Source organism: Arachis hypogaea, chromosome 6 (assembly GCF_003086295.3).
Source record: "Arachis hypogaea cultivar Tifrunner chromosome 6, arahy.Tifrunner.gnm2.J5K5, whole genome shotgun sequence".
Taxonomy (NCBI): Eukaryota; Viridiplantae; Streptophyta; class Magnoliopsida; order Fabales; family Fabaceae; genus Arachis; species Arachis hypogaea.
Window position 1 is genome coordinate 100,380,740 of NC_092041.1, and position 12,146 is coordinate 100,392,885.

The window sequence follows — 12,146 nt, forward strand, 5'->3', positions numbered from 1 at the left end:
TTTTAACTCCTCCAACTCTTCACCTCACCACCACCACCGTCATCCCACCCACCGATTAAAAATTTGTTCGTAAATTTAACAGCTAGGAAACCGAAACTGAAGATGAGTCTGGATATTTTGAAATGAAAGAACTCAGTGATAAAATAAGGCGAGTAATCACCTTTGAATAATTTTGTGAAAGCAAACTTATAGTGAAAGTTATTGGCCAAATGATATCTAGTCCTACAATTCATCACTTTACAAATTTTTCCACTTTAAGATATCTAAATTCATATATGGGAGGTGAGCATCTGAATCTGTTTCTAGACAACTTTAATCGTCCACAAGTTGAAGAGGTCCAAGTTGAATTTTACTCCGAGAAGTGAACAAAATTTTTCGTCTGAATCTATACACGACATAATGTAATGACACAATGATGTAGAGTTTAGTTCCCATCATCGTTGGTTATATAAAAATAAAAATATAGATACAAATTGAGATGAGAAGCTAAACAATACATAAAACGGCATATTTACATATTCTTGCCTGAAATTTCTGCCGGGAAAAACCCTAGAACTCTGCAATGCTAGTGATACGGATTCCACAAGCAATATAAGAATTAAAACACTTTTGTCCCTAAGAACTCGGAAAGCCCGGGCGAATGTGCATGAAATTCAGCTCCCACCTGCATCAACTGAAAAAACTCACACTCACATTCTTTCCCTCAAGAATAAGATAACAAGGCAAACTACATCAAAAGCAAGGAAAGTTGGTGCAAAATGCAAATTCTGCTTGATCATCATGATTGACAACACAAACCATGCAGTTATGAAGTGAAGGAATGAGACGAAGAACATCATCTATTTGAAAACGGGCAATGGTTTCAGCTTAATTCATAAAAGTTAATAATCGGTGCTTTGAATGAGGGCACAGTCAAAGATGTAGCATCATCACCGTGACAATGCAAGGGTTTACAAGGAAAAAAAGAATAAAATAAATAAAATTAAATTAAATTAAACACACGTGCATGCACACACACAATCATAAGAGGATACACATGGATCTTTGCTCCTATGCATGATTTTTTTTTATTGTTAAAAATAGAATATATTCCTGAACCTTGTCTATGCTATCCGTTTGTAATTACAATTTTACATAGCTGACCCCATTCCTCCTTAATAAGCAACTTCCATGACATGAATAAGAGATGGCAGTGTTAATGGCCTGGTTATTAGAATTGAGTGGGCCTAACCCACTCCAAAAGCAAACTCAAGAAATAAAGAATGTCTCAAACTTTCTAGAGATCAATTCCTTGAGAGATGTGAAACTTGTAATAACACCCCCCCCGGGGCGCGGGGGGGGGGGGGGGGGTGGCCCAAGAATGCACATCTGGAGTATGAAGTTTGATTGCATGAATATTTGCGGGTAGCCCAACTAGATTAAATCGAATAGGCTCTAATACCATATTAAAATTGAGTAGGCCTAACTCACCTCAAAAGCTAGCTCAAGAGGTGAGAGATGCCTCATACTTATAAACTCTCTTAGAGACTTCGAGACCATATCCTAAAGAGATATGGTACTTGTAATACTAGTCAATCCAAGAGTAAGGCTTGGCTGTTACATAATGGATTCCACTACTTCTTAGGCGCTCTATTAACAGATTCATCTAACTGCAAGTAGAGGGATGACAGTGAAATATATTAGCCGTTAAAGACCAGTTTTTGTGCATCTCTTGGTAACAACTCTGTAAGGTTATAAAAGATATTATATTGGGTAGGTATGACACACTATCGACAATCCACTTCCTAAAATGTTTACTTCATATTCACGTATTAGAATTATCAGATGAGTTAGTGATTCACAAGATTCATAAATGAGTAAGAACAAAATAATAAATGGAATATAAGATATAAAATAAAAGAAACAAAAGACATAATTTCCCCCCATTAGCATGGTGGAATCAGGATTGAATATTGATTCTTAAGCAAAAATGGTCATTGCAGTGAAACATTACAGCTTGCAGATACAATTGCAACCCAAATAATGAGGTTAATCAAATTGCTGGGCTGATTTGTTTAACTAGTTCTGCTAATATTTTCTCAAGTACTCATTATGGAGTATATATTAAATGGTTTAGCAATTTTCGATCAAACACATGAAAAGGAATAAATCCTGCTATAACTGGTAGTAAGAACTAAGCATGAGCTGACCACACATTCTACAATTTGCCCAACCAAAATTTTAAAAATGGAATTTATTATCACAGAAATATATTTTGAACTGTTGCCAGAAGAAGTTTCATGTTTGAGCTGCAGCAGGATATCCTATCCGTCCAAAGTTTGAGCCTAACATGTACTGACCATATTACTCATTGATGATAACAAACCATTTTAGCCCTATGAATAATAACAATAAAAAGAATCTTACCTTGGATTTCACTAGAGTGAGAAGCCAGGTCAGATATTCTTGCTCTCTGGCTTGCAGGTGTTAGCGGAGATGCAGATTCTGCAGCCTGCTCTGAAACTTGGGGATTATCCAAAAACTTGCTAACATTTAATGCCATAGCCCTTTGACTACTAGAAGGAATAGAAAAGCTTCGGGAGACAATTATTGGGGGTGTTGGAAGTGGAGAAGCTGCACTTGATACAGCTGTAGGAAGTCTATTGATCACAGGATGCTCTGGATTTCTGAATACTAATGGTGCAGAGTGACCTGTTCTAGAAGATTTCACTTGCTTAGTGGATGGATTACCAGGGGGTCTAGGGAGCTCGTGAAGCTCACTTATCCTAGGGGAAGAAACAAGAGGAGGTGAAGCACTAGGAGATACTTTTGGGGAAGAAGGCTGAGGCACTGGTAAACGAGTTAAAACCACAGAAATAGGAGGTGGTTCAGTTGACCCTGTAGAAATGGCAGATAAAACAGGTTTCCCTGATGATGGTTTATTTGTCAATGGACCTGAAAACGCTAGTCTTTTGGTTTTCTTACCTGCATCAGAAGCACTGAAAATATCAACTTGTGGGGGAGATAGTCCATCTGATAAAGGGCGGGGTAATTGGGTTGATGTAGTATCACTGTTGCTTTCTTTAAGAACAGTGTGTGGTCTAGGGATAGTTGGTTCTGACAATTTGCCATCAACAAAATCTTTCTCATTTTTCTTTTCATCCAATGGGGAAGAATGCCACAAATTATGAGGAAGCCCACTTGCACTTGGGCGAGGGACAGAGCTACCTTTTGATTCTTTAATGTTGAGAGGGGTAGGAAGTACATAAGCACTGGACTTAGTGGTAGGTGATGCTAGCATTTGTCTTACTTTTTCAGCCGGGTCAAATTTAACTTTCTTTTCTGCAAGTATTGGAGCTGAATAGCTGCTGACCCTTGGATCTCTGCTAGGGACTTTAAAGTCTCCTTGGGTCTTCTCTAAACATATCTGAAGAAGATAAACTAATGTATTAGAGGGTGACCAGGTCATATAAAAGAATCTTAGTAAACTGATGACCAACTTTATCAACAAGGCAGATATCATTGTTACCATGCTAGACCCTACCAATAAAGTTAGACTCAACTGATAGTTATCAGAAGATTTTTTGTTTCTCTTAAAAAACAATAATGCAATTTTAAACAGATATTTAGAAATACAAAAATACTATGTGCATACTAAAAATCAGCACTAAATCAGCCACCATGTATTCGTGTATGATTGTAACTGTTGTTCAACTCATTTTCAATATGTATTCTATACGGGTGGCTGATTGGGTGGCTGACTTTTTGTGTACATATAGCATAATTGTTAGAAATATCATTAACTCTGGCGTGCTTTTCACCCGTAGAAGAAATTCAGGGCTTATCAGGTTAGATTTTTCCTGTGCAACTAATATAAGACTAAATAGGAGTTTCACATTACAGAAATTAAAAGGGGAAACAAATACCATCTCTGCATTTTCTGTGGTTGAACCTCGAACAAACGAGAGATCTGATTCCTCCAACTGGCAATACAAATATTATTAGTTACTATAATTGAAGAATCATGATTCATACCCTGAAAAATAATAGGGTTTCCACAGATGCAAAGTTGCAAATAAGTAGAATGACATGCTTCTGCAAACATTTAGAGAGAGAGAGATAACACAAAATATGAACATAACCTATAGCCATGAACACACTTCATTGCACATAAGGCTCAAACCATGTGAAGTTTCTACCTCTGAGTTTGATGTGGAATCAATATCAGGACCCTGCCTGTTTGTTCTGTAGTCAAAACTTAATTCTCCTCCTTCAATGGCTTCCGTGTATTCATCATCAGAAACACCTTCAACGACATCTTCAAGGCCACTGAATTCATAATCAATATGTTGTTGCTCAGCGATCATCCTAACATGTGGTTCAATGGCCTCTAGAGATTTAAGTCCTCTCCGGAAGAAATTTAACTATATTGCAAAAAAGGTACATCAAGATTAGTCAGGGAAAAAAATTTAATAAAAAAAAAAAGAGAAAAGAAAAGAGTGTAAAAGATTTGGATATGAAGGATACAAGTCTAATGACAACCTGGGCAGCATGGTGACGGGCTGCTTGTGTTAGCAGACTGCGTAACTGCCCTTGTTTCAAGGATTTTAACCGAAAAGCACAAAGCGTTGCTTCTTCTTCAAACTCGTCATGAGCTTCTTGCAGCTGCTGTGGAGTAATACTTTCGCCTTTACTGCTTTTTGACCTTCCTTTTTCTTTCTGTTGGGTGATCATGTATTCATAAACTTCTCTGAAAAAAGAGGAAAGAGAGAAGAGGAAAGAAAAGAAATTAAAAAAAAAAAAGAAAAAGAAATACCAGATTCAGAAAACATTACCCAATATTAAGAGAAACAGCAATAAATAGAGAGTAAAAGTACAAACCTTTTTTCATCACATTGCCGCTTCATGTCCTGCATCAGGAATGAAAAAACATTGAGATGGAGTGCCTAGACAATTTTAGACTAAATACCCAAGCAAACTAAACACATTTTGAAGGAAATAGTTTCTGCAATGTATTTCCTGATTTTCAAAGTAATAGCTACTGCAATGGAACACTGGACAATTATACACCCTTACATTGACATTTAGATGAAGTATTATCAAATTTCAGAGAATTTAGAAGGCAGTTCGATTGATGCATTTTAAACTCCATCATTTATTAAAATATCATGTCTGGCAAACATTTGTGATTGTGGATTAAATTGCTCATTCCAGGTGGTGTTCTCCTCGCTCCATCAACACGAATTTCCATCCAAAAGGAGAGAGAATTGGTTTCTTGCAGTAGACCGCGAGTCGTGGAGTGGATTATTTTGGATCTAAGCTCAGGCATGGTGGTGGTGAAGGTAACAATGGTCGTGGAGCCAGGAGAGAGGGAAAGAGGTAGTTGTGGTGGTGGTGGCGATGGGCAACAGTAACAGCGTGTGGAGGCAATAGCAATGGTGGGTGTTTTAGTGGCGGTAGAGTGGTAGGAGGAGAGGAAAAGAAGTGGTCGTGGCAACTGGCAGCAGTGTGTGGCATTGGCCATGGTGGGGTTGGTAGTGCCGTTGTGGTGGCAGCATGGTGATGATAAGGAAGGGCTGGGGAGTGGTGGATGGGGTTGAAGAGATAAGGTTCCCATAGATTATGATGCTATTAACAATGATGATGTGGTCTAGAGTAAATTTGGAAGAAAAAAATTTGACTAATTGTTACTAATAAAAAAATTATGGTAAAATATATCTTTTGTCCCTAATGTTTTTGAAACATTTCAAAAATATCCCTAATGTTTAATTTGTATCCATTTTACCCTTAATGTTTCCAATAAGTTTCAATTCTAATTTCTACTCTTGCCATCCAAAAATCTGTTAAAAGTCTATTTTCTCGTCAATTTTGTCCCTCCCTTCCTTTATCTTCTTCCTCTCCCCCCCCCCCACCCCCCAAAAAAAAAAAAACCGAAAAACCCTTAATAAAAACATCACCAATAATAAAGCTGCCACCACCATTGCCATTACTGACACTGCCGTTGTCTTTGCCATCCTCCATAACCGCCACTGCAACCATCAACATCCACTCTTTATAAATATCACCACCATCAACATAATCAACCAAAAATAAAATAAAATACCACCACTGCCATTATCTTCACACCACCACTACCATTATCACCACCTATTCTCCCTTTCTTATTGAATCTCATGAGAACTCACGATGGCATTAGCATATCAGAAGCAGATCTAAACTCGTGTCCTAAAATACCAGGGCCTAGTAGAGCAGAAAGGACGGCGAGAAAAAAGAACAAGAGGCAGACAAAAATGTCGTGGAGAATACATGTTGTGGTGGAAGCTTGCTAGCAATGACGAAGATGTCAACACTTGTAATTAGGTTTGATTTTCACTCCTAAACCTAAGTTTACTGCTGCTGTGGTTGGTGTAGGTTTCATTTCAGGAGGAGGGGGATGTTGTTGTGGTTGGCAATTTTTTGGTTTCGTTTTTCCAGGAGGGGCTGCTCCTGCTTCTTGTTGTGGTTGCTTTTTCCTTCTTTTTCTTTTTTTTTTTTTTTCGTTCTTGGTTATGATGATTGTGTTGATACGTTGATGCTGGTGATAGTTGAAAAGGGGGGATATTGCTGGTGGCAGTAGTGATTATGGAGCTAGGAACAATGGTGCAGTGCTGGAAGAGGCACTGGTGGCTGCAGCTGTGCAGGCAGAGGCAATGGTGGTGGCAGCAACCTTATTATTGGTGGGGCTGGTGGTGTTGCTTTTACTGAGGGAGGAGTGGAAGATTAAGAGAAGGATAAATTTGGAAAGAAAATATTGATCTATTAGATTTTTAGCGGATTTGAATGACAGGAGTAGAATTAAAACTTATTAAAAGCATTAGGGATAAAATTGGTCCAAATCAAACCGGCGTAATTTTAGAACTTTTTGAAAACATCAAGGACAAAAAGTATTAACAATAGGGGTAGAATCGAAATTTATTTCATACATCAAGGTCAAAACTGAATAAAAAATTAAACAATAAGGATAGTTTCGAAACTTTTAACAAATGTTAGGGACAAAAAATATTTTTTATACTAAGTTTTGTTAGAATAGAAGGAAATTTACCAAGAAGAGGACAATCCATGTTGCATAATAAAAGGTACGGATAGCACATTGAAAACATGGCAATACATTTGAATGCTGGGTTAAAGAAACTCCACTAAACAAACCATATAATAAGCACAAAAGGGAGGACAAAAGAAATAATCCTATCCCAAATGAAATCAATAAATAAGGAATCATTTTTTTTTTTGGGGGGGGGGGGGGGATCATAGAATTCCTTCCTAACCAAATTCATAGGGGAAACCCACAATTGCTCAAAAGATACCAAAAGGCCAACTCTACAAAGATCTTGTAGGGAAAGTTAAAAAAAAAAGAGCCCTTGATCCTGCATCCAACCCACATATCAGGCACGAGTTATCAGAGAATTGGGTGGCCTATGCATTTGAAACACTAGTAATCGAGGTAGTCAAAGGCAAAATAAACAAAACACTTTATAGGAGCAATTATACACTAAAATCCTTGATAAAGCATAATAATAGGTTCATAACCAAAGAGTACTCATGAAAAGCTTAAAAAAAGTTCAAGCGGTTGTGGATTCTGACTTTTTTACTTCAAGCGCAAGGGTTGGTCAAGAGTGTTGAGTGCTTATAGAATATTGACATGACTTTGGACTTCTACATTCCTAGATGCTACACCTAATATTTATTGGACTGACTAGTATATTTTGGTGTATTAGTATTTTTTAAATAGAGAAAAAAAGCAAAACCAGTAATATCAAAATAGCTTGCCTTGGTGCTTTTATGATTATCAGAGAAGCCATTCAAGCGCAAAACAAGCATTTGAGTGAACTCCGTGCACCTCAACTTGTGAAAGGCAGAGAAAGGCTTTTCTTGCCGAATATTGTTTACTTAAGCACGCCTTTTGTTTCTTTGACTACACTGCTAGAAGTAGTACATCACTTCACTTCATGCACCCAACTTCAATCGCATGGTTCCATTACAAACTTTTAAGCTATGATCCAATCTCATAACGTCTAATAGCAATGATATCATCCTTCCACAACTTATCCATAATAGTGCTAACTCATTTCCAGATTAAGAGCTAACATAGTACCAAAGCTTGAACCCTAAACCCTAAACCCTAAACCCTAAACCAAAGCTTAAACCCCACAAGCTTAAACTCCGCATCTTTTGAGCACATATAACTACTCGTAATCATGGCGTTAACCTATTAACTACACTCCATTTACCAAAATATCTTCCTCTTGTGACCCAAAACTACATTCCATGTACCAAAAAGTATCTTACACTTGTGACCTAACTATTTTACCGACATTCTTCATACTTCATTAATGCAACAAAGCATATAGCACACTGGAATCAGACAATGATCTAGCATTAACACTAGACCATCTCTGATTCATGTAATAAGAATTTAAGATTTCTACATTGGTTATTGACATAGTTCTGCATTGACACTCCCACAACACTGTTTCTACTGTTTTCAAATGTATTCGTGTTTAACAAGTTAATGAAGTCTCAACTACAATACAATTTACAATAAAGAAATTGCAAATTATTCTAACTAATAAGACATACAGATACATGCTTCTAAATTGATTGGCATTTCAAGGTATTTATAACCAAACTCTCGGTAGAATAGTTGAAAGACTAACTAATCAAGGTTTGACCATCCAATTGTAGTTGAATTGTGATTGAACAACATTGAAAATAAATATATATGTTACTGGTTGTATTTAAATGTGATTGTGAATATAAATATAAATATATAATTATATGTATAAATACTTTATTTTTTTATACTACTTGAAAAGTTGTCAAAGAACCATCACAGTTTTGCACCCCACTAATCATAGACTGTCATTTTCCTTTAACATGTTACGTTGGCAGACTCGCACTTTTCTATATCTTCGTCTTAATAGATCCACAGCTAACTTAACTCTAGAACAGGCTCAACAGATTGTACATTCGACCATACTGTAGACCATGGATGAGGCATTGCCTTTGTTAGTTGTGCTGTTATGCCTCCTTCCCATCATATCATATTCTTGTATAAAAACAATGGACAACAGCAACAGTGCGAACCACCAGTTAGAATGGTTGGTTTTTTATCTATTTGCACGAATGTGATTGGTTTGAGACTTTGAGTGATGACTATTTTAGTATAAGCACTCGCGCATTATCTTTAAATATTTGCATGTATTAAGTTATGTACAGATAGCCACATTTTCTATTAATATTTTCTAACTAATGTCAATAATAACTAAAACAGAAGGGCAATGAATTAAAAGGCAAGTGAAAACATGAACGCAATTTTATGCATTAATCAAGTACTGTTAGCACAAAAAAAAAAAAAAAATACATGTGAACATACCTCAACAGTTCTTAGTTCATTAAGAAGAGACTCTGATGGGTTTGTTATTGTCAGTACTATGTGAGCTCGCTGGGGAACAAAAACGGATAGAATCACAATAATCATTTTGCATACATTATGGTTAAAGAAGACCAAAGAAATCAGAAGATTGCACCCATAGAAAGGCTCACATAGCTATCAAGAAGTTTTTGAAGTTCCAGCTGTGCACTTCCAAGCATCTCCAAAACTTTACCTGCATACATATTATAACAGATGTAGCAAAAACTATATATGATTTAAATCAACTAGCAATGCCTTATGCATTTTTTCAGAATAGGACGGCCATGACATGTTTACTCACTCACCGCTTTCTTCAGAATCATCTAATGAAGTTTTCTCCAAAAGACAATTGCCCATTTCCCGTAGTGACTCTGCAAATTCTGAAACAAGATCCACAAAACGAACCCGGAAAAAAAAAAATTTCAATACTTACATATAATCAAGGCAATGGAACTGTTCCGAAGAGAGGAGAGGGAAACTAAACAGATTTAAATTGTTTTTCCAATGTTAAGCAAAGATTTTATAGCGTAACAAGAAAAAGGGAAAGGATCCTTAAAAGTGAGGACAGTTGTTTTTCAGTAAGAAATGAAGGGCGGCTAATCAACTTTGGATCATTTTGGTGGAACCCATACACAATGAAAGTTATTGATCGAAAGGTGATCGGTCCATCAATTTCGTGCTTTAAAACTACCCTCACTTTAGATAGTGATCCAAACCTAAGATCCTGTTGCACTAATGCACATTATCAACAGTGAAGAAGGCCAATCAGGCCAATACTATGGAGTATGACAAATAAAAAATGCCTGAAAAGCACACTGGTTGGTATCTTCAATTTTCTTATATATATATATATATATATATATATATAGAGAGAGAGAGAGAGAGAGAGAGAGAGAGAGAAAATCAATACGAGCAACAAAGAAAAAATAAATGCAGATCTAGCTGCATGAATTCTAAGACATTACGTGTGAAGAATGAAGAAAACAAGCAGATCAATCAACCATATCCAAAGATTAACATTTACCGTAAGCACTGTTTTCTGTCGCAGCCGCAGCCGCGAGTAGGCTGTCATAGCAATCTCTCATCTCTTGCATTTCCTGTGAAACAGGGAAAACAAACACTTAACTTCACTAGTGGAAGAGAAACGCAAGGGAGCAATCACGGCATCCTTTTCAGTTTTCACCATGAAGATGAAATAATTTCACTTATACTATAGCACCCTTTTCAGTTTTGACCATCCCCCTCCCCCAAAAAAAAAAAAAAAAAAAAACACATCAAGCTGCAAAATTTCACATTGTAGTCCATAAATACAATCAAGTTCATTAGAAGGGCACGGGAGTATGGACTAATTCTCCCCCCCCCCCCCCCCGGGGGGCGCCAACCCCCCTCCTCTCTAAAACAAAATTTATAAACATCACTGCCAAGAAGGTCCACAACTAAACCTAATTTACTTTCTTCAAAGGAATTTATCGAAAGCATAATAAATTAATAATAATATTCAGGAAACACAGAACAGAACAGAGTCCACGAGGATGTGTACTTTTATTTTACCACTCATGATTTAAGGAGCACAAGAGCAACACGCATAAGTGCATTAAAAATAATAATAAAAGTAAAAAGACAACTTCGAACCCGCAAAATTCTTAAATCGAAAATAAAAAATAAACTGAATCAAACATAGCAGTATGAATCAAACACAGTATATTATGAATGGTGCAGAGAAAAAGAAAAAACCATGAAGAAGAGAGAAAGAGAAAGAAGTAGGCGAAGTACCTTGGAAGCGAGAGCAAGCTCATCGAACTTAACGGAAGGTGGAAAGTCCCTCTTGTCCTTCCCAACGCTCTTGTTAAGTGCCAATTTCCTCAGCTTGTTGAGTGAGGACTTCATCTTTCCACCACCCACCCAAAACGACGCTCACCACCGCGCAAAACGGCAACGCCAGCAGCGCCAAAAAATAAATTGTAGAAACGACAAGACAAAAGAAGAAGAAGAATCGACGGAGGCGTTTAGGTTTTTCTCTTCAGTTGCGAATCACGAGTGTGGGGAGAATCTGAGATTGCGAATCGGAATCAGGGAAGATGGAAGTGCGGAAATGAATTCCGGGGCGTCTACGACGTTGAAGAAGGTTGCGGGTCAAAACGACCTCGACGCAGATCACACGAGACTGAGAGAGAAGAGAGAGAAAGAGAGATGGGAAATTGCGAAATTTGGAAACGGTAAAATGACGGAATTATACGGAGTTTGGGGAATCAACCCCCCAACGTCATACCCTCCCAAAATGCCCAGAACATCCCACACGCTTTTGCCCCCTTAACACGTGTGGGTGGGGGTGATTTCGTAATTTTCCACTGTTGTGAGATTCTATCATCTTACTAGTATTCAACTATTGCTCCGGCACGGGCGCATGGCGGCACTAAGCCACTAACCCTCACTGCAGTCAGGAATTGACATGCTTAACACTATTTTCATTTTATAATGTTTTTTAAAGAACAAATTCAAACATTTTGAGTTTGTTGTCATTTACAAAACAACAATTCTCTAGGAAACTAACATTATTCAGCCAATAATTCAGGCCCCAAGTATTGAGATGGTAAAAAAAGTTTAATAAAACAAAAATAAAATCACGTTTTTTTAAATTATTGAATGAGTAGAAAATTAAAATTAAATTGATATAAAAATCTTTTAATTTAATCTGTTACAAAATAAATAAGTTATT

General features: G+C 37.0%; 1 protein-coding gene across 4 annotated transcripts; it reads right to left on the reverse strand.

Annotated features, from left to right (window-relative positions):
* Positions 1-327: 327 nt before the first annotated feature.
* Positions 328-11,871, reverse strand: LOC112697143 (uncharacterized protein At2g33490). Of its 4 annotated transcripts, XR_011862536.1 has the most exons (12): positions 11,204-11,871; positions 10,455-10,527; positions 9,736-9,810; positions 9,562-9,623; positions 9,392-9,460; positions 4,861-4,889; positions 4,522-4,729; positions 4,179-4,403; positions 3,906-3,962; positions 2,407-3,406; positions 1,471-1,649; positions 328-673 (listed from the first exon to the last, which is right to left on the reverse strand). XR_011862536.1 is itself a non-coding variant. In XM_025750189.3 (11 exons), the coding sequence occupies exons 1-11, from the start codon at positions 11,315-11,317 to the stop codon at positions 654-656; spliced, it is 1,923 nt and encodes a 640-aa protein (XP_025605974.1). In that variant the 5' UTR covers positions 11,318-11,871; the 3' UTR covers positions 328-653. The 4 variants fall into 4 exon arrangements, 3 of the variants coding, with proteins under 3 accessions (XP_025605974.1, XP_025605973.1, XP_025605972.1); XM_025750189.3 differs by lacking the exon at positions 1,471-1,649 and having other exon boundaries at positions 328-664; XM_025750188.3 differs by lacking the exon at positions 1,471-1,649.
* Positions 11,872-12,146: the final 275 nt, after the last annotated feature.